Source organism: Amphiura filiformis, chromosome 12 (genome assembly GCF_039555335.1).
Source record: "Amphiura filiformis chromosome 12, Afil_fr2py, whole genome shotgun sequence".
Classification (NCBI taxonomy): domain Eukaryota; kingdom Metazoa; phylum Echinodermata; class Ophiuroidea; order Amphilepidida; family Amphiuridae; genus Amphiura; species Amphiura filiformis.
In genome coordinates this window covers 899,457-921,710 of record NC_092639.1, presented here as the reverse complement: position 1 = coordinate 921,710, position 22,254 = coordinate 899,457, and the positions used below count along the sequence as shown (strand labels likewise).

At 36.7% G+C, this 22,254-nt stretch overlaps 1 protein-coding gene across 4 annotated transcripts; it reads right to left on the bottom strand.

Annotated features, from left to right (window-relative positions):
- Positions 1–1,914: 1,914 nt before the first annotated feature.
- On the bottom strand, positions 1,915–18,928 carry LOC140165620 (uncharacterized). Of its 4 annotated transcripts, none has more exons than XM_072188905.1 (7): positions 18,611–18,928; positions 17,960–18,146; positions 17,164–17,376; positions 6,493–6,622; positions 5,901–6,011; positions 5,416–5,526; positions 1,915–3,553 (listed from the first exon to the last, which is right to left on the bottom strand). In XM_072188905.1, the coding sequence occupies exons 3-7, from the start codon at positions 17,309–17,311 to the stop codon at positions 3,523–3,525; spliced, it is 531 nt and encodes a 176-aa protein (XP_072045006.1). In that variant the 5' UTR covers positions 17,312–17,376; positions 17,960–18,146; positions 18,611–18,928; the 3' UTR covers positions 1,915–3,522. The 4 variants fall into 4 exon arrangements, with proteins under 4 accessions (XP_072045006.1, XP_072045005.1, XP_072045007.1 ...); XM_072188904.1 differs by having other exon boundaries at positions 18,639–18,928; XM_072188906.1 differs by having other exon boundaries at positions 18,758–18,928.
- Between the last annotated feature and the right edge of the window lie 3,326 nt (positions 18,929–22,254).

The window sequence follows — 22,254 nt, the reverse complement described above, 5'->3', positions numbered from 1 at the left end:
CTGTATAGGTTTATACAATATATTGGTGCTGTTAAATATTGTATTTTGGGAAAAAATAGGATCTAATCTTGTATTGATGGTTACCTCCTTTGAAAAAATAGAACTGATCTACAACCATAATGATATCTGTCAAATATTAAAATATGATGTATAAAGAAATGTTACATACTTTTCTCACGTGTTTTGTATACTGTAATACAGGGTGAGTCAAAAAAAGTGCAATAGAGCAAAGAATCGATAATTACGTAAGAATTACTTTGAACTTTCCAATTATTGAAAGTTTCTATAAATGCCACACTCAATAGGCACCTTCTGTGAAAAACTGAAGTCAATCACGTCTATCGTTTAATTTTTATGAGTCCTTTTGCTACGATAACCAATTTCATTATTTGTCCACGAGGTACCATGTATTTTGAATGAGAGCACACAATGCACGATAAAGGCATCAGCTCTGAAACTGACTTTAACTTAAATAAGGTTGATTTTCGCGTTATTTTCATTTCTTTTTTCTGTTCAAACAAACTTTTTAACATTATTTTAAGTCCTTCATACCTCACTCGACTCCAACAGCTCCAGTTTTTTTTTAAATCCCAGTATGTCCAACTTACTGGATATTTTATAATTCGCTCCACTTCAATTTACGCGCATTTCATTTCAACATTTGAAAAAATCCGCCTGCAAATTTGTATGTTTTTGATAGAGAATAAACATCTTTAAAGTAAAGGTAAAATGAAAATAACAACAAATAATGTTTCTTTTCCTTTAACAAGACCAAGGACAATAACAATTTGGGTGCTCCATTTTATTTCAATGCCAATGAGGTTAAATCACTATGTAAAATAGTTTGAAGTATTGCAATTTAGAAAATGATACCAAAACAGCCACTGACCATAATACTAATAATTTGAATTACCTGGATCAACATTGTTTTAAGCATTTTTAATTGAAAACAGTTATTCGTGTCAATTTGACAAATGCATTATACTGAAACACGGCAATAATTAATCACACCTTTTAATCTTGTTTCAAAATGTCCTGTTTCTTTATCTTGCAACACTTTCATTTCTCATTAATGAAAATTTATGTAAAAACCGGGTTTTATAGTCTTTAGCAAGTGTTGTGCGTGTATCTGAGCCTCTAAACAAGACGTTGTTATTCAATTGTCTCAACTACATCAAGCAGGTGCAAGAATTCAGTGAAATTTCAGTGCGTTGTGTAGCTACTTGATTAAAATTGCATGATTAAGATCTTGTAAAAGATGTAACCACAACACACAAGAGTAACTGGCATTTTTTGCCTCGCTGGCAGGTCAAGCTTCCATGTTTGAATTGTTTGTATCATATTTACACTTAAAAGAATCATGAGACAAAGGCAACAGAAAAAACTGACATCATAAAAGCGATATAGCAATAACTTTGAAAATTTATTTTACACTTCTCAAACAATTTCTTTTGTATGTTTAACTTTTCTTATTTCTCACAAACTTGAAATTGCTTACCGAGAGGAAGCTTTCATCCAGTATTCTCTTGGAAAAAAATATCAAAGGGTCAAACATTGTCATCCCTATGAAAGTGATCTTTCCACCTAGCATTACATAGTAGTACCATAGGGTCCAAACATCATCCCTATGAAAGTGAATTTTTCATTTTGCGTTACATGTTTCATAGGGTCAAAAATTTTCACCCCAATGAAAGTGATCTTTTCATCGAGCATTACATGTTACATTTTTCATAGGGTCAAAAATTTCCATCCCAATGAAAGTGATCTTTTCATCAAGTATTACCTTTTTTATTGGGTCAAAAATGTTCACCCCAATGAAAGTGATCTTTTCATCGAGCATTACATGTTACATTTTTCATAGGGTCAAAAATTTCCATCCCAATGAAAGTTGTCTTTTCATGAAGCATTACATTTTTCATCTCCATGAAAGTGAAGTTTTCACCTAGCGCAACATGTTTCATCGGGTCAACAATTTTCATCCCTATGAAAGTGAAGTTTTCATCTAGCTTTTCATAGAGTCAAAATATTTATGCCAATGAAAGTGATCTTTTCATCAAGCGTTACATTTTTCATAGGGTCAAAAATTTCCATCCCAATGAAAGTGATCTTTTCATCCAGCATTAGTCAATAACCTCAAATTACCCCTAGATAACCTTTGACTCAACATCACAGAAAAATATTTATTACAGTATATTTACAGTATGTCCCAACTTAAGGGTATACGATGTATTGTTGGTCGAAGCAGCAAAAAATGTAGTTCACAGCATCTTGCGAATGGTAGTGAGCATGTAGAAAAAATCTCACAGATATACTTTTATAGGTCTTGTGGTTCTTGAGTTATGTTGTAAAGAGGGCTGAAACAACAAAACTTTTGTAAAACGTATATAACTCATTAACAATAAATTAAGCAAGTTTTCAAAGTATATGATTTGTAGAATGAACTTTTGCAAAACACCAAAGTTATTTTTCAATAATATTGATTCAGATAATGAAAATTGATCTCTTTTTTTGACTGTTTCGACCAACAATACCTCGTATAACCTTAAAAAAATTATCCATATGACCGCTTTCAACCTTTCAAAGGACTGTAACTCAAAACACCAAGAGTAGACGCAAGTCCTTTTCAATTTAAGTCTTCATACATTATAGGGTCTTTCAACCCCATGATAGTGTTGCATTATGTTACATTATTTAATCATAGGGTAAAAACATTTCCTTCGTGGATTGAGTCAAGACACTTTACCAAAATTCTTGTGAACATTATAATATCAGAAATATTTGCCCATATCCATCAGGAAATATTAATATGAGCATGTCGTGACAGGAAAGTAATACTTTACAGTGTAAACTTTACACTCACCCATACTTAACTGTGTAGACTGTACACTCAGTCACTCACCCATACTTTACTGTGTAAACTTTACACTTACCATACTTTACTGTGTAAACTTTACACTCACCCATACTTTACTGTGTAGACTGTACACTCAGTCACTCATCCATACTTTACTGTGTAAACTTTACACTTACCATACTTTACTGTGTAAACTTTACACTTACCATACTTTACTTTGTAAACTTTACACTCACCCATACTTTACTGTGTAGACTGTACACTCAGTCACTCATCCATACTTTACTGTGTAAACTTTACACTTACCATACTTTACTGTGTAAACTTTACACTTACCATACTTTACTGTGTAAACTTTACACTCACCCACTTTACTGTGTAGACTTTACACTCACCCACTTTACTGTGTAGACTGTACACTCAGTCACTCATCCATACTTTACTGTGTAAACTTAATTACGTTATCGTAATGAATCATATTTTGTTAATATCTTCCCAGCTGTAAAATTTGACATTGATTTATGAGAAAAATATAAACAATCTGTTGATACCAAAATATCAGAAAGTTGGTGAAAAATTGAGCGGACTGGGCTCCTTTAATTCAATAAATCCAATACATGTGTACTGCATATTTGCACTTTGTAATTCATAAATAATTATGGGTGTGTTCAGTCTTGGGCCATTGGTTCTTGCTCTTGTCTGTAATAAAAAAGAAAAGAAAAATAACACTGAATTTAAAGCTTAAAAGCCATTCACCAACTATGGGCCTAATTGGTTAATATCATACTGTTGGTTTTACAAAAACTGGGTTGTTCAAGCCCATTTGGATTTGCCATACCAATACCCCTTTGATGTTTATACATTTGGATAAATGGATAGCTGTCATAGCTTCCTCTATCCAACGATATCAATATACAGTATAGGGAAGTTGTAAATTAGTATACAAATTTGGTGCTGCTTAAGGGATCTCAAATGAGCGTTTATTGTGTTTCGACAGTATTTTTGTGGGACATGAGAGCACCTCAGACCTATCAATTGTATTCTGAATACGAAGCATGTCTTTCTGATATCAAATAATTTTCATTTTTGAAAATCACAATATAATACAAATTTTATGACAAATTATAAAAATTTGATATTTTTCAAATTTTGATATATAACAGTCCTCGAAGTAAATTATATAAATCTAATGATATATTCTTAAAGTGTATATAGCAGGGAGGAAAAGCCGACGGTCAATTGAAAATTTTGACCTTTCATATTGAAGATATGGATTTTTTTCCCAAAAAGACCTAATTTGTTTTTGTGTTTTGGGAAAAAAAATCCATATCTTCAATACGATAGGTCAAAATTTTCAATTGATCGTCGGCTTTTCATCCCACCTACATACACTTTACGTATAAATCATCAGATTTATAAAGTTTACTTCAAGTACTGTTAAATATCAAAAATATCAATTTTTAATGATTTGCCATAAAATGTGTATTAAATTGCGAATTTCAAAAATCAAAATTATTTGAAATCAGAATGACATTCTTCGTATTCAGAATGCTATTCGATATGTCTGATGTGCTTTAGTGTCCCAAAATAAATACTGTCCAAACGTTCATACCCCAGCCCTTAAGAGTGCAGAGGATTATGATATTATGAATTTGCCAGCAAAGTGTTACGTGTAATCCGATTATCGCTATGTCAACTGGATCACGTTTTTGAGTTCTACACAGTTATGTAACCACTTCGCTGGCAAATAGGGGAAAAACTATCATCCGGTAAGATAGGTCAATCTGCTTGGGTTGTGTCAAGTTGCGATTGAACAATGACCAATGAATTGGTGTCATTCTCTCAAGAATATGTATGAGGAGTGATAATTCAAATTTCCGGCTGGACAACCGTACCTAACCAAAATATGAGTATGTGTTGATTTTCAATTACTAAAGTGTGCACAAATCAACTGACTTGATTAAGAACAAAATGCAAGACTACAATATACTAGCACAGAAAATAATAATCCAAATCCAATGCAAAAAACCCACATGTATCAGTATCAACAATTCTATCACAGACTGTGTTCTAAAGTTTGCACAAAAAGTAACGCAGCTGTTACAAATACACCTATGGCTTCAGAACTAATAATTGTTTTCACAATATTTTAACATAGAAAGAAGGATGATTTATGTTGATACCCCATTTGTTAAATGTTGTTCAATATTATCGACACAGTAGTGGTTTTAAAGTAAAATACCCGAATTTGCAGTGATCAATGTGGTATTGTGGCACCTGTAACCCTCAATCATCTTTGCGCTGACTTCAAATCAATACAAATAGCTGTTATGTTCTGAAGCTATAGGCATATTTGTAACAGCTGTGTTACTTTTTGTGCAGACTTTATACAACAAGTAGTAATACTTGTAAACTATTGACATGGTTAACCATTATACCTTTTCTATTCCTATGTTGGCTGAGTCTCGATTGGTCTAGATCAAGGTAAGGAGAAATAGATGTGAACTCCCCTAATAGAAAAACATTTCATATTACTTTAAATTACCCTGAACTATATTCACCTTGAAAGGAAGACTTCTGGATCAGATGACTGTTGTTCTCCACCTTGAGTTAAGGATTCCTGCGCATACTGAGTCATGGAATTATCTAATGTGCTACGATTAGGGGTTACTCTGGAAGATAACAGGATAATAATGTTTAGCTATATCTGTTATCAATTGACAAGAAAAATCAAATCAAAGATTACAAGGTCATCAAATTTCAACTTGCTCCTACATAGAAAATGGCAAAATTGGATTGCCTATCCAATTAGCTTTCCGTAGACACCAATTTACAACACATTTGGCCCAGTGGTCTTGCAAACCATACACCGGATTGTGGTCATATTTAAGAATTAAGCTTTTTCTGCCTAAATAACACTGTAAACCAAATTTGAGCTAATTTGAAGAGGGTCAGGTGGGATGAGTTGGGTGAGTTGACACGGAATGACCCCGCCATTGTAAACAAACGACCAAAACTGAATGTTACATTAGCATTTACTACTTACTCTTGTCCATTTTCTACTCCATCTTGGGTGTTCTGGGAAGCAGATGCAGTACCATCCCCTCCATTGCTGCTTGATTCAGTATCTGAAGCTAGTGGAGGAACAGCGGACTCTCTGTAAATGAAAAGAATTGAACTATTAATTCATTTCCACTCTATAATTGTTAAATGTATATGGATTATATTATTCACAACTCGTATTATAAAAAAAATCACAGACACAGGATCCCCCTTATGAAAACCAATTTCACAAACTTATGATGGGACTTGGATGACTAAGAAGGTACTATTTCCAGACCAATTAATTTACCTGCTGTCTCTTGCCTGGGGCTATACCAAAAATGCAATTCGTTTTCAAATTAGGAGCAAAACGTTGATCACAAAGATGGCTGCAAACAATGATGCTTACATGCGTATGACAGACACTGTAATTCAAATTGTTGTTAATACTTACTCTACATTAGGACTTGACCATTTTCTATATCATTAGCAAAACAACATTATTTCGATAGTTTTCAATTTTTCGCGGATACTCAAAGGGGAATGGGGGAGTAGAGGTTTACGACTCAACTGGACAAAATGGATTAAATAGTCACCTGTTCTCTTCATCCATTTTCAGCTGCCTTTTATTGAGCTCCCTGTGAACAGCATTGGCACGACTTTCTGTGGGCACCAGCTGGATGCAATTTCTCCCTGTATCTAGCGATGCTATGACTGCTGCAATATCTAAAACAAAAGATACAGAACATTTTTGGCATGTTATCGCTTATTCATTACCAAATATGAACTACCTGTATGCAAACACAAAATGACATTATCTTTATTCAGGAAATAAAGGAACATTTCACAAATTGGAATGCTTGTATTTGTTGTCTACTAATATCACAATCTAAATCGAGAAAATCATGTTCAAGATAAACAAATTGGTCTTTAATACCTTTCATCTCATTTGTATACTATTTTCATTGATATAAGGGGGCTTTGATGCACCCTCTCATACATACTGTAGGTAAAAACATGAGATTTGCAAGAATCCCAGTGGGCACACGGGTCAGTTTCTGACGTTGTATCGACGTTGTATCAACGTCCGATTTCGACGTTGAAATAAGGTTGAAATCACGTTGTATTTGCAAATGGGCATTAACCTTGATACAACGTTGTATCGACGTTGTATCAACGTCGAAATTCAACCTGATTTCAACCTGATTTCAACCCGATTTCAACCCGATTTCAACCTGATTATAACCCGATTTTATCCCGATTTTGTAAATTACCATTCAAATATAGGTCCTAAGTACTAAATAATAGTAATAAAGTGATACTTACCCGTGTAGAGTTCACAATCGGCCGGCTGGTGTATTATATCATGATTATAGGCCTGGTATCGCCCTGGGGAATTTGCTACGGGTATATCGCCCGCATCGTAGTCGGTGCAGAATGCGCAGTTGGCACTCATACGCGGGAGCCCGCGCAGGAGGCAACCCGGTGTGGAGTTGGTAGGTCGTGCGCAGTGGTCATGCGTTGTGGTCGGTGCAGAGGGCCCCGTGCAGTAGGCACCCATACGCGGCAGGCAATCGGGTGTGGAGTGCCGTGTGCAGCGGTCACATTTTTGACCAAAAATCACATTTTTGACTAAAAATCACATTTTGACTAAAAATCACATTTTTGACCAAAAATTAATTTTTGACCAAAAATCTCATTTTTGGCCAAAAATCTAATTTTTGGCCAAAAATCTGATCAAAAATCACATTTTGACGAAAATTCACATTTTGACGAAAATTCACAATTTTGACCAAAAATCTCATATTTGACCAAAAATCTCATTTTGACCAAAAATCTCATTTTTGACCAAAAATCTCATTTTGACCAAAAATCTCATTTTTGACCAAAAATCTCACTTTGACCAAAAATCTCATTTTGACCAAAAATCTACTTTCTGACCAAAAATCTACTTTTTGACCAAAAATCTCACTTTGACCAAAAATCTCATTTTGACCAAAAATCTCATTTTGACCAAAAATCTACTTTCTGACCAAAAATCTACTTTTTGACCAAAAATCTACTTTTTGACCAAAAATCTCATTTTTGACTAAAAATCTCATTTTTGCCCAAAAATCTCATTTTTGACCAAAAATCTCATTTTCATCAAAAATCACATTTTGTCCAAAAATCAAATTTTTGACCAATTTGTTTTTTCAAGATGGCCACCACTGAGTAAATCTGCAACCTTGTGCTAATTTCTCACCTTTTCATATCAGTTTACCGTAATAAGCCTCAATTTGATGATTGGACCTACTTTTAACCTTCAAATCCTAAATGGCCGCCAAATTTATCAGCGCACATAGGCTCTAATTAAAGCACTGATCATGCTGAGGGTGCAAAATACACGATACCCAGTTAAATTGCACTACATGCAAGCATTAGATATTGATTAAAGTATTTGAACAAAAATACAGCAATTTAATTATTTTCAGAAATAAATCTGTAATGACTTCCACATAGATGTAGGCCACCTTTTAAATCAAACTTGCCTTTTTTTCAGACCGTTTCCGGCGCACCAAATCTGTATTCGCTTCAACAAACACATCTTAAAAACCAAACATTACATTTAATAACTTTTATTTTGTAGCCAAAATGTAAGGGTATAATAATCCCAGCAAACACAAAAACGTTTTAAAAACGTTTTAGATAAGTTATATTTTGGCTTTTGGCTTAGGTAAAAACGTATTTATAACATTAAAATGTCGGGTTATATAAAGATCATGAAAACGTTTTAAAACGTTTTGTATAAAAACACACTACAACAATATTTTAACAATGTTTTCAAAATGCTATTGTAAACTGTTCTTAAATGGGTTTTTTTTTTCAAAACGTTTTAATAACATTTAAATGTCGGGTTATATAAATGTCATGAAAACGTTTTTAAAACGTTATTGCAAATATTTTAGGCAAACATTTTTCGCAAAATATTTTTTCAATCCCAAAATAACATTCTGTTCAGAATGTTTTGTATCAAGTTTTCAAAAATGTTTTTGGAATGTTATTAAGACGTTTTTACACCCTTTATATAACCCGACATACGTTTCTGTAATACATTTTGTGTTTGCTGGGCAGAAGATTATCAAAAAAATGTTTTTTAATGTTATGAAAACGTTTTATAACCTTAATATAACCTTTATATAACCCGACATTATAAATAAACGTTTTCTGACAACCTTTTATAACCTTTTGCGAATGATCTCGAAAACATTTTGTGTTTGCTGGGATGTTTAATTTCAATTGCCTGACACGTAAGATAGAGAGGTGACGATGGAGGTAGAACTTTTTGAATGAACCTCGTATTTAATGTTAATAAGGGGTTTCCCTGGCTTGCGCATTTGGAATATCCATTCAATGTTAACTTGAAGAAAACGCGTAAAAATCTTCTTTTCACGTTACAACTTACTTAAAACTTCTGATACCATGCAAGGTATCTTTAACATATGGTTTCTAAGTCTTGACTTTTGATACGCTAACTAAACTGGAAATTGTTGACAGATTATACAACTAAATACTTTTATTTTTCTCATGGAAGAACTTCACACTAACTTTCTTAGACTGATGATCAGATCATACACAGAATGTAATCAATAGTTTTGGAACTGTTCTGCGCTTGCACTCTACCCTTCAACACATGTTCAAAGGATCCTTGTCGTGCTCAGTTTTAGCTGAAGGAGATAAGCATCGAAAACGTCAACCCTATCAGTAGGCTTATTTCGCATTGATGATGTCATCATTACCAATATCAAGAAAATCTAGACCAGAATCTGTAAGACCAGTATTTGCTTGCTTAGTTGTTCACCTTCTTTCTTTGTATGTTAAGACACATATCAAGGCAATAACAGCTGTTATCATTAAGCTGATGGGTTGGCGCCTAGATAGCTGTTAAACTCCGTTTTGAAGCTGGTCCGTTTCACAATTCCTGGAATTTGAGGCGGGAGTACATTCCATCTGCGGGATTTAGATGGAATGAAGGACCCTTTAACCCTTCATGACTAACAAGGTTAGAACTTGAACTGATGAGTAGTACGGTACGTCTGCTCTACGATGGACCCAAAGGCAGAATTTGCAGGAAGAAGGAGGGTTGATCTAGGAGTTGCTCCATGCCATTGTTTTAAAATTACGGCTCTCTCAAGTGGCCAATTCATCCGAAATCTTTGGCTGCATCTAACCTTTCTGATGTTAAGTCAATTTTCTTGATGCTTTATACAGTGTACATTGTCATGGACTATAGTCTGTCTATTGCATGGCCAAGTTCACTGATCTTGTTTTGATTCCTTTATCATGTGGCGCAACGACACGTCAGCTGTAACGACAAAAATAACAATTTAGGGATTATCATTTAAAATTGTCATGGACTAAGCATGGCCAAGATGCATGGCCAAGTTCACTGATCTTGTTTTGATTCCTTTATCATGTGGCGCAACGACACGTCAGCTGTAACGACAAAAATAACAATTTAGGGATTATCATTTAAAATAAAAACACAACTATTTCCATAATTTACACAGAAACATTGTATTTTTTTAAAATTTTATTCAAGGTTTATTAGAAAAAATGCACTTCGCAGCCAAAGGCTGAATTACATACATTGCACATATAAAAATACATAAGCTAAATAATAAATGGCATATAAATATAAATTGACAATATTTTTAAACAAAGACACTTCAAATGCAAATAACCTTCCTTGCTCGCTCATACAAGCTGCCACTCACATTTACACAACTGCAACACACATTCACACCCACTTACACCCATCACACTCACCAAATATCACCAATAAACAATTGACCTACAACTACCAAAATTAGTACAACAAACAAAATATGCAAAGAGATTGACTTTCCTCACCTCACAACCACACAACCACACACCCAACACGTCACACACACCCACACACCCCCATCCAAACTAAAATTTCATAGCATGATCAGTTGACATAGATATGCAGTATGATTAAATATGCGTAATGTAAGTTGTAAGATAGCCCTACTGAAGGTGGACCAGTTACTCCTGACTGTTTATAGGGTCATTCTGCTGTACATTTCTTAGGGCCATTCTTCGGACCAAAAAGAGGGAAATTGTAGCTTATTTTTGCTCTAGTTTCTATACATGTTTAAAAAACAAAACTGAGTTCGCTGAGCTGATTTACATTGAATGGCAAGTCAGACTAAGGGCGCATTACACCAAATCACTGCGCGAAAGGTGCAATTGTGATGAGTTCCGGCTAAAAGTATATGGCTATATTGGAGACAATGTGGTGTCCTTAGGGACCATGTTCTTCGTGAGGTCGGCATGTTCTGATTTAAATGAAAGATGCTAACCTATTAATGACTAAAATAGATATGAAATTATACAAATCGATTTCACAAGAAAAGTAGGCCCTGACCGAATTACTGCTAACGTAAAACAAGTTTTAATGCTAGTTTTGCCGTTGAAATAGCGGCGTCGCCTTTCAACATTTTTTTAATAAAAAACTGAATCTGTAAAGTTCCCCAAAATTGAAGCTCAAATGAAATGTCAGTCCTTAATTAATACAGAGATTACGTGAAAAAGTTAAAAATTCTAAACGTCTTTAGCTTAGGAACCGGGGTCAATCCGGCCGGTAAAACCTGTTTGACATCTCAGTAATATAGGCCATATAGAATAGGTTTTTAAAGTCTTCTTCCGGGTGCACAATACTAATAAATTTCCCTACACTTTGTATACAAAATGGCCTCTGTTCAAATGGCTCTATATACCTTTGCACAGATTTTTTGTGGGACTTGAAAGCACATCAGACATATCGAAAATTTTGAATACGAGGGATGTCCTTCTAATATTTATAAATTCGATTTTTTGAAATTCGCGATACAATAAAAAAAGTTTAGGGCAAATTATTAAAAATGGCAACTTTTGACATTTAACAGTCCTCAAAGTAAACTTAATAAATCTAATGACATGTACTTAAAAGGGCATTTCGTGATCCAAAGCCTCATCCGGTCATCCCCCCACTTTTCTCCGAAAAAAGTTGAGATTTTTAAACCACTGGAAACCTCTGGCTACATACTGTTTATGTACCAAAATTTTCTTACAGATTAATTTGTTTAGCTAAAATATAGATATGTCTGATGTGCTCTCAGGTCCCACACAAAATAGGGGGCCTACGTGAAAACGTCGCTATCCGAGCCCAAAGCCCTATTTATTTGAAAAGAACCTTATTCAACAAATTCCACTAGCCTAGCCCTAACATTACTAACTAAATATTACTGGTACTACTAATACGCCTAGCCATATTTATAGGTCCCTGGGCCCTGTATCTTTTTCTTCATGACATTGAAATTTATGTTTTAAAATCATCAAAAACTTGACGGAGTTACAACCTAGTGTCCCCTCCCGGTAACGTAATGTCTAAATATAAAAGCATTTAATACACGACCTAGCACATCATGCACATGCACATGACATGAACATGACTAGGACGTAGTCTAGGGCCTAGGGTTCACCTATCTATGCTCCCAGCAGTACCAAGCAAGACCTTTTACTGTACGATATGACTAGGGCTAGGGGCCTAGCATGCCTAGTTTGTTAATTACATTTGCATTGCCCCAGCAAATATTCCAAACTGACCGAGTCTTCTACAAAGTACAAGTCAAGGCACTGTCATGACGGTATCGTGTCTGTCTAATGGTGCATTCATCGTATATACAGCATGCAGCAGGCATGTTGCTCGAAAAACACTAGCAACGAATTTATTCACGGATACCCTCGCATTGCGTTAGATAATATGCTCGAACAACATGAACAACAGGCATGTATCATAGTAAGCATCCATAAACACTTGCAGATGTGCGTGCGTACCCATAAACACTTGCGCACACGCTTGCGTAGGCCTACTTGCAAACACTTACGAACGTGCATGCGTACGCATAAACACTTGCGAACGAGTGTGTACATGCAAACACTTTCGCACACGTGTGCGTACTTTCAAATACTTGCGAACGTGTTTACGTACTCGCAAACATTTGCGAATGGGCATGCGCACATGCAAATAACCTGCGCACGCACGCGAGTACTCATAAACACTTGCGAACGCACATGCAAACACGAAAACACTTGCGAACACTTGCGAACTCGCATGCCAAATGCGTGCCCATTAAACACTTGCGAACGTACGTTTGTACTTGCAAGTACTTGTGTACGCGCGTGCGTACCCGCAATAACTCGCGAACGCATGTGCGTACCCATAAGACTTGAGCATGTGCATGCGTACCCATAATATATATATCATATAATCACTTGAGATTGCGCATGCGTACTTGCAAACACTTGTGCACGCGCGTGCGTACTTGCAAACACTTGCGAACGTGTGTGCATACCGGCAATGTTCGCAAGCGTACGCATGAAAACTTGCAAACGTGAGTGCGTACTCGCAAACATTTGCGAACCCGCGTGCGTACTCACCAACACTTGCGAACGCGTGTGTGTAGGGCCTACCGGCAATGTGCGCGAGCGTACGCACCCACCTACAATAGCTTGCCAAACGTGCCTGTATAGGCCTACCTATAAACACTTGCCGTCACATGAAAAAATTGAGAGAGTGCGTTCCCCCTTCCCTGCTTTCGCCGACTATGATCGACAACATAGAGGCCTATGATGCGGCCGGCTCCAGCCAGGGGCTAGGGGCCCGACTACATGACCGCTGCGTACGGCCCACTCACTCCACACCCGGAGTATGGGTGCCGACCTCTGCACCTCTGACGCCGGCTACGCCGGCGGCGATACCCGGGGCATTACCCCGGGGCGATATCACGGGTTAGTAAAATGGTTAAAAGATTATGCGAAATAACAATAGGCCTATTAGGGGCCGTTCAAAAACACTTGTTAGGGGGGTCTGATGCAAAAACAAGAAATGTCTTTAAAAAAGACAATGCCTCCAAGTGGACACCTTTTGTTATTAGTTAAGGAGATACTTATAATGCTAGCTTTAAGGTACCGCTATTGGATATAGATTTGTGTCTGATTAAAATATGTGAGTCCATTTTCTCCTAATACAAGACTGAAAATTTTATTTTAATCGGATATTCGGTTACCAAAATATGGCCTGTCAAAATGGAGCGAAACCAAGTCGTTGGCAACAACTTTCTTTTATTTTTGTTATGCAATGTTGTCAGGTAGGCCTTATTTTCTAATTATATATGCAAGAATTATGCAAAGTAAAATTTTCAGATAGGCTACAAAATAAGATATAAAACGCATTTGGCAAATTTGAACACCACTGCAACAGTCCGACACACCGCTAGTCCGAATCTGAAAACACTTTAACAGTCCGACACACCCCTACTCCGAATCCGAAATACACTGCGCTAGTCCGAGTCTGGAAAACACTTCGTCAGTCCGAAACTGCAGAAAACCAAAGCGGTAGTCCGAATCAGAAAATCACAGCGCTGGTCCGATTATATATGCAAGAATTATGCAAAGTAAAATTTTCAGATAGGCTACAAAATAAGATATAAAACCCATGGATGCATTTGGCAAATTTGAACACCACTGCAACAGTCCGACACACCGCTAGTCCGAATCTGAAAACACTTTAACAGTCCGACACACCCCTAGTCCGAATCCGAAATACACTGCGCTAGTCCGAGTCTGGAAAACACTTCGTCAGTCCGAAACTGCAGAAAACCAAAGCGGTAGTCCGAATCTGAAAATCACAGCGCTGGTCCGAATCTGAAAAACACGGCGCTAGTCCGAATATCGGACTAGCGCAGTGTTTCTAAATTCAGATTCGGAATAGCGCCATGTTTTGCAAATTCGGACTAGCGCAGTGGTTTCAGTTTCAGACTGGCAGAGTGTTTTTTAGATTTGGACTAGCGCTGTGTCGGAGGAGTGTTTTCCAGATACTGCCAACTGCCAAGGGCCCCGGGCCTAGCCCTAGACTAGTCATGCTAGCATCATGCACTCATCTCAGTCATGCACTACACATAACTGTGCGACATACAATGTAGATTTGACACGGGTTCTGTTTTGTATTTTAATTGAGGTCAAACTCATGAACTTAACCATTTAAATGTTGATATCAAGATGAACAGAAATAAATAATCCATTCTACTTTCTAGTCATAAACCGGCACGGATCTCACTGTTTAGTGTCATGTATGGTCACTGATGGTATATGGTCATGAGTTTGCAATATTGAAATTGTTATTGAAATCACTTTGCTAGCCCCGGGCCTAGCCCTAGACTAGTCATATGCTAGCATCATGCACTCAGTCATGCACAACACATAGGCCCTACCGGCAATTGTGCGACATACAATGTAGATTTGACACGGGTTCTGTTTTGTATTTTAATTGAGGTCAAACTCATGAACTTACCATTTAAATGTTGATATCAAGATGAACAGAAATAAATAATCCATTCTACTTTCTAGTCATAAACCGGCACGGATCTCACTGTGTAGTGTAATGTATGGTCACTGATGGTCATGAGTTTGCAATATTGAAATTCTTATTGAAATCAGTTTCTTCCAAGTTCAAGATAAAAGTAACATGATTGTATTGAAATGTAAGTTATAAACATTCTTCCTGCTGTCCAGCGGGTATGAACTATTATTATGATCATGATGTAGACACGATGATTGCGGCCTAGTCGAGCCTAGCATGCTAGCCTGCATGTCAGTCGGTCTGCTGACTCGCCGCAAAAATACCTCCAATTTTGCACAAAACAATCCATGATATCAAATTATCACATCCAAAGTGTCGCCATGAACGTCAGCTTCAACTTCTCCAGCCAAAGTTTTTCCATTGATAATCAGGTTTCATGTAATCATGAAATTAAACCTTGTTTAATGTGTATTCCCATTGCCACACACAGCATAACGGTTGTCCGACTTCATTTCTACGATATTGCTGATGTGATGAGGCTACAATCCATAATTAAATACCTAATTAAAAAAATACTAGTTTGCGTCCGACGTCAGGACAAAGGCGCGCCGTGATTGGTTGCTGACCTGCGCAGTATGGCATTTTTGGTCTGGTTGACAGTACGGCATACGCAAGCTAGTCTTTTTAATTCGGTCTTCAATTATACAATATATGAGTTTAAAAAAATTCTAATGCATAATTCATGAGCTTGATAGACCCGCACCATATTGGCGCCACGTGCTAGGTGTTTCTAGAATCCCTATAGAATAAGATTAATTTTAATGCTAATTTATTGCACATGCTGAGGAAGCGTGATTACCTTTTTGATAATTTGGAAATGGCGATAGGCGAATTTATGTATGGCGCAAAGAGGTGGGGGATATATATTGGGCTCTCGATATTTGGCGGAAATTAGAGTACTTGTCAGAATATAAATTTGTACAATCGGCCTACATGCCGCGCAATGTGCGGCATTTTTAGGTGTAAATTTCAAAGCAAACTACCTCCTGCGGAGGCAGAAAAATGATCAGTTCTCAAATAGTTCAGAGTCCCCTTTTTGACATAAAAATTATGAGTCAATCCCATCGAAAATCATGTAAACTCAATTTTCACAGAAAAATGTTTAGTTTATTTTTTTCAAGGCCACCCCCCTAGAAGGGTCAAAACTTTTAAGCACCCCCCCCCCTTTTTTTGCATCCCCCAACAAGTGTTTGTCGCACCAGCTTCCACCAAGTTGTAGGAATTCCCATATCAACATCAGCCCGTCAATTGAGCGGCGACGGGGCCGTATAGCATACCCCGTACCACCCGGTGTTTTCGCGTAATTCATTACATGCTTGTTGGAGGTAGTGAACGCCGCGGCGGGCCACTTTTGAAGAAGAGAAACGGAAGTACGATATAAATCGGGAGATCATGCGGCATGGATATAATTTACTTTAATCATGTTAATATACTAAGCATAGGCCTATTTCGTCCTAATAATATTTTTTGTATTAAAAAGGCCATTAAGTTGTGCGTTGAAACATTGGTTGAAATCAGGTTGAAATTTCAACGTTGTATCGACGTTGAAATTTCAACCTGATTTCAACCAATCTCTAGGTTGAAATCAGGTTGAAATCTGGTTAGGTTAGATTTCGACGTTGTATCAACGTTGATACAACGTCGAAATCCTAACCTGTGCCCACTGGGATGCTACATTCATAAAGGCACGCTGCACACTGTTACCCACTTCCCGGCGGGTAACTTTCGCTCCTCAAAGGTCACTACAGTACATCTAATGTTTAATACATCAAAATAATGGTTGAAAAAAGTTATAACTTACCATTGTCTAAACCAAAAGCCAATATCCACTGGTTGATGGTGGAAAATGCCTGCACAACTTGTTTCAGCAAGTCAGTTTCACTGGAAGCAGTGAACATATTCGACTGGTCAGACTTGCGGGTAACCAGACTGGTAGTTGGTGATGGCATGGTTGCTCCAGCTGTCCAGTAGCCCACAACAACAGGTTGCACACTGGAGTGGAGAAGTCCCTTTCCTTGGTAGAAAGAATGGTTACACCTCATAAATATTCATGAACTAATGAAGCAAAATTAATCCACTGGTTAGTCACAAGTCACAGTGTGTTATTTACTTGGTAGTATATTTTCGATTATTTTTCGTACCTCATCCACACGAGTCACAGTCATGTACAATAAAACAAATACTACATGGTTTCTATTGGGAAACATAGCAAAATATTCTCCCAACAACAAATTCAAAGTATAGACCTCTCGAAAAGGTAACCGTTACTTCTAGTTTCACAGCATACCCTCATTTACGATCATTGGGTATACCGATCATCAGACAGATATGTGGGCACATACATAAATATTACCTAAAACATTTCCAACAGTCACAATTAGCACATGGGATTATTCAATGCATCATAAGCCATGATCATTTAATGTTTCTGTTTCTTGATTGTAATATATAACATTGCTCTCTACAGGATGTTTATCTAGGTTACAACTTAACACTCCTTCTAATATGACCGTAAAAGCTTAAGCAAACTATAGAGTACAAGTATTTTTAAAACTATTACAATAAATCCCAATCCAGTAGCAGATAACATAATATACCTCCTAAGATTTTGCCAGGAATGGTGTTGGTATAAATCACTTCCACATGCAGGCATTTCTCCTTCTTGAGTGACAAGGCCACCTTACCAACATCATATACGTCTGCAAATATCAGCAACAGGAAAGAGTTCTAGTACATGTCACAATTGAGGGAAATAACATCCCCAATATTGAAAAAGTCAATTTCCTGAGGAAAATAAAAGTAAAAGTTTATTTAGAACAATTTTAACTTACTATAAGATCCTCTGACCACACTCACCACAGCACCATTTTTTTTAATTATTGATTTTCATGATTGTACAAAAATGTAGCCCACACTGAAGTGGTCTAATTGCTTCCGTTGCTGTACAGTACTGTACACACGTGCTTCACTGCTGTTTTCTCACTTCCTGTGCATCTTTTAAAATACATTTGAAATTGAAATGATATGAGTCTTCACCTTGGGAAAAATTTCGCTTTCTTTTTCAAGGAATCATTGTTTCAGCATATGATATTTGTATGCCAATGTTACTTTTGTTTGTTTATTTTGTACTTGTTGTAATTTCTCGGCTTTGAAGGATGAAATAAAGACTTCAATTAAATACTTATTACCCCTAGTCACACATTGGTGCCAATTAGGGGTCTAATTAATTATGAGCTATTATGCCATACCTCTTGACGAATGGTCACATCTTTTTACCTCATGCTCTGCCTTCATCAGGACTAGATCTGCCCCATTGAATCCTTTGAAATACCTCTGCAGAACGTCTTTGGTTAGACACTTTAAAATGTCCCTCTTATCAACATACGCACACGTACCCTCTTCGCCTTTGTAACTCTGTGGCGGTAGTTCAGTCACTGCAAAGTAACATTGATAAAAATGTCTATGAAATGCATGTAATGCTCAAAAGTCTTGAATTTGATAACAAATTAAAGCTTTCTTTATATTTCAAAAAATCACATTCCAACTGAAACTCTCTCTGAGTCTCTCATGTGTAGTGCGACCATGGCCTATGTGTAAACACTTCAGCCAATCCAAATATTGACCACACCATGCACGCCCAAGTCACGTGCAAAGCACAAATATCCATCACGGATCTCTCATGCTATTCAGACTATTGTATAGTTACTATAACAATAGTATAGTAAATGGAAATAAACAACCGCCATCTTAATTAGGCATATTGTCTGGCGTTTTTTATGACTTGATAGAAAAACAGTCACCGCCTTAAATATCGTGGGAATGAAAAACTTTTTGAGAAAATTCAAAATTTGGCAAAGTTCCATTTAACTTAATGGTGCCATTTAAAATTTTTTTTAATTTCTTAGCATAGGCTCAAAATTCGTGCCTATACCTCGGTCAGCTAACTTGCCTCCCGGTAATATAGTTATAAAGCCCAGGTGCACTAAAAATGCTCTCTGTGCCTCGACTATACCTTAAAATAGGCCAGTCGGGTTTAACATGCACTTCCAAGTTCCAAAAGGATGTGATGACTTCATGACTGTCAAGTTCACAAAGTATATTTTTGTTCTACGAAACTATGTGTTTGGTTGGTAAAAGAACCGCATTGAATAGACGGCAGAAGATCTAAGAAACTGCCAATCATATATTTCAATGCTAAGTACCCACGCTATCGTGGTCGGCAGAAATAGTCAATCTCATATCGATTGAACTTTTCAATGGCGACTTAATATGCAAATTAGGTACGCCTTCTTACAGAGGATGGTTCATAAAGACACAATTCGTTTTTTAGAAATATTTTTTCAAATTTAAAAGTTGTTAAATTAAATATTAATACAAATTGGTACATGTCTAATAGGACATGTAAAGGCCTCGTATGAACCTTCAAATCACAAAATATCTAAAATAACTAAACAAAACCCTTTATGGAAAATCATTCGAAACTTTCAACGAGGGATAGACTATCCACAGACCTAAAAAGGTCCGTGTGCCCATACTATCTGTCCCTCCCGTTGAACCCTCAAGAATGGCTGCGTACCACAGAGAGATACCGCTACAAACCGGGGTAAAATATACAAAATTAAAAGAATAACGGGTCCTTGGTCAGAACCTGAATCCAGTCCAAAATCAAAACCATAAAGGGGTAAAAATATAAAAGAAAATATCCGAAATATGTCTCACCTTGTGAAACTTATAAAAACGAAACATTTTTATGATACATATATTATATATATCAAAACACTTTCATCAACGTGTCTAAGGAAACTATACGTGTTTCCCAAAATATACTACTTTTATCTTCTGAATTAGAATAGTAGTATAGCTTTATATGGTCATGTTGAAGAGATCTAATACTACTCATATCTCTCGAAACTTAGTAGTATTACTTCAGACATGCATATAAAATTGTCTTTATTTAAATAAACCATCTAAATAATTCAGGCTTTAAAGCCTATTTTGTTTCGAAATCTTTCAAAACATTCAAATTCTTTCCAAATTTCCAAAACAATCTTCTACTCAACCAATTGAACACTTCACTGTCTTTTAGTAAAAATGTCTGCGTCAGCAACTAAAAATTAATAAATTAACACTAAAACAGCAAGGCCGCAGGGCCGGCAGGCCCCGAGGCCGGTGACTCCATACGACGACTAAACACTCCAAGTGAGTTTATTTTATATAGGCCCCGCAGGGCTAGAAAGATCGTTAAACCGCTAAAGCCCTAATGCAATCTCTCGCAGCTAGAGCTATTACAAAATTCCCACTCATAACGGTAATCAACTTGATTTTATCCAATTTAGGACATTCTGAAAACCGTTGCTAGAAAGCATACTTGGAGATAATATAATCTACTTCACCCACTTTTGAATATACCTCATATAGGCCATGATATCTGGCTTGTAATCGGTGTCTTGGAATTGGAATAAAAGTATGTACTGTTTCCCTGGTGTGAACACTGTTTCTTTGTCATACCATTGTTTTATTTTGTCCTGACCTTGTTTTAAATTCACGTTGGTGATATGCGTTAATATGTTTAGCCCGTTAGCGCCATCCGGTTTTAAATGGGGGGGATGGGCCATTTTACCGAAAGGTAGGTGGAGGGGATACGTCCTCACAGTCCCCCACCCCGGATTGTCGCCCATGGTTTAGCCTATGCTTAAAATAGGAGACATAATCCAATTTTTTGATATCTGATTTCTCATTTGACAACTTTAAGGGTCCACGTGCTATGTGTCCAAAAACTTAAAATGAATAGCCTCCCTACACTTCAAGTGTTTAGATTCTAAACACCTTTTTGTAACACTTATGAAACGTATCACAGCAGCAAATAATAACAGGTGTACTCCCTCATCCCAGTCCCTCTGAAATTCCAAACAATATCATGTTTTTAAAAATTTGATGGAATCTTTCTAATGCACCTTGTGATTCTGGATGGTAAGCACTTGATGTGTACTGCTCTATACTTAATATCTAATATACTTCGGAAGTAAAGTTTGATCCTTGATCAGACTGCATGGACTTTGGGAGCCCCATAAATGTGAAGAAATTGGTTAAAGCTTTCACTATAGTCACTGCTTTAATATTTTTCCAGGGTATGGCTTCAGGAAAGCGTGTTGACGCGCACATAATTGTCAGAAGGTATTGATGACCTGACTTAATATTTGTAAGGGGCCTACACAATCAATAATAACCCTACATAATGGTTCATCAAAAGCTGGAGCACGAGGTATTTTCTGATTTGGCTTCCCTACTACTTGGAATGTGTGATATGATTTGCAATATTCAGAAACCTCTTTTCCGAGAGAGGTCCCACCAGAAATTTTCAGAATTCTTTCACCAGTTTGCGTAACTCCCAAATGCCCTGCCATATCACAATCATGTGCTATGTTAATAACTTCAGTGTGATAGACATTTGGTACCACAATTTGGTGCACTACCTTCCACTCTTCATCGGCAGGTGCATCAGGTGGGCGTCACTTTCTCATTAGCACACCATCTCGTTTGTAAAAACAAACATAATTGTGTTCTTTTTCTTCTAAGCTCAGTGCCCTTTGATTGATCTCTTTGAGGCATGTCATGCTGTATTTCTACCTGAAACTGAGATTCGCAATCTTTCCTGCAACAAATTTAGCTTTTTTTGTATACATTTATCTGGGTTATATAGGTCGCACACAATAAAAATTGATCGTGAGCCTAAATTTTGGAAAACCACTGCGCTTTATTGTTCCGGCTTCATGCGTTAGTTTCTGTTAACAGGAAACATTTGGTGTAACCACCTCAACCATTGAGATGATGTAGCTAATCCAACAATTATTATAAAAGCGTACAAACAAGTATAACCGGACGTTGTTATGAT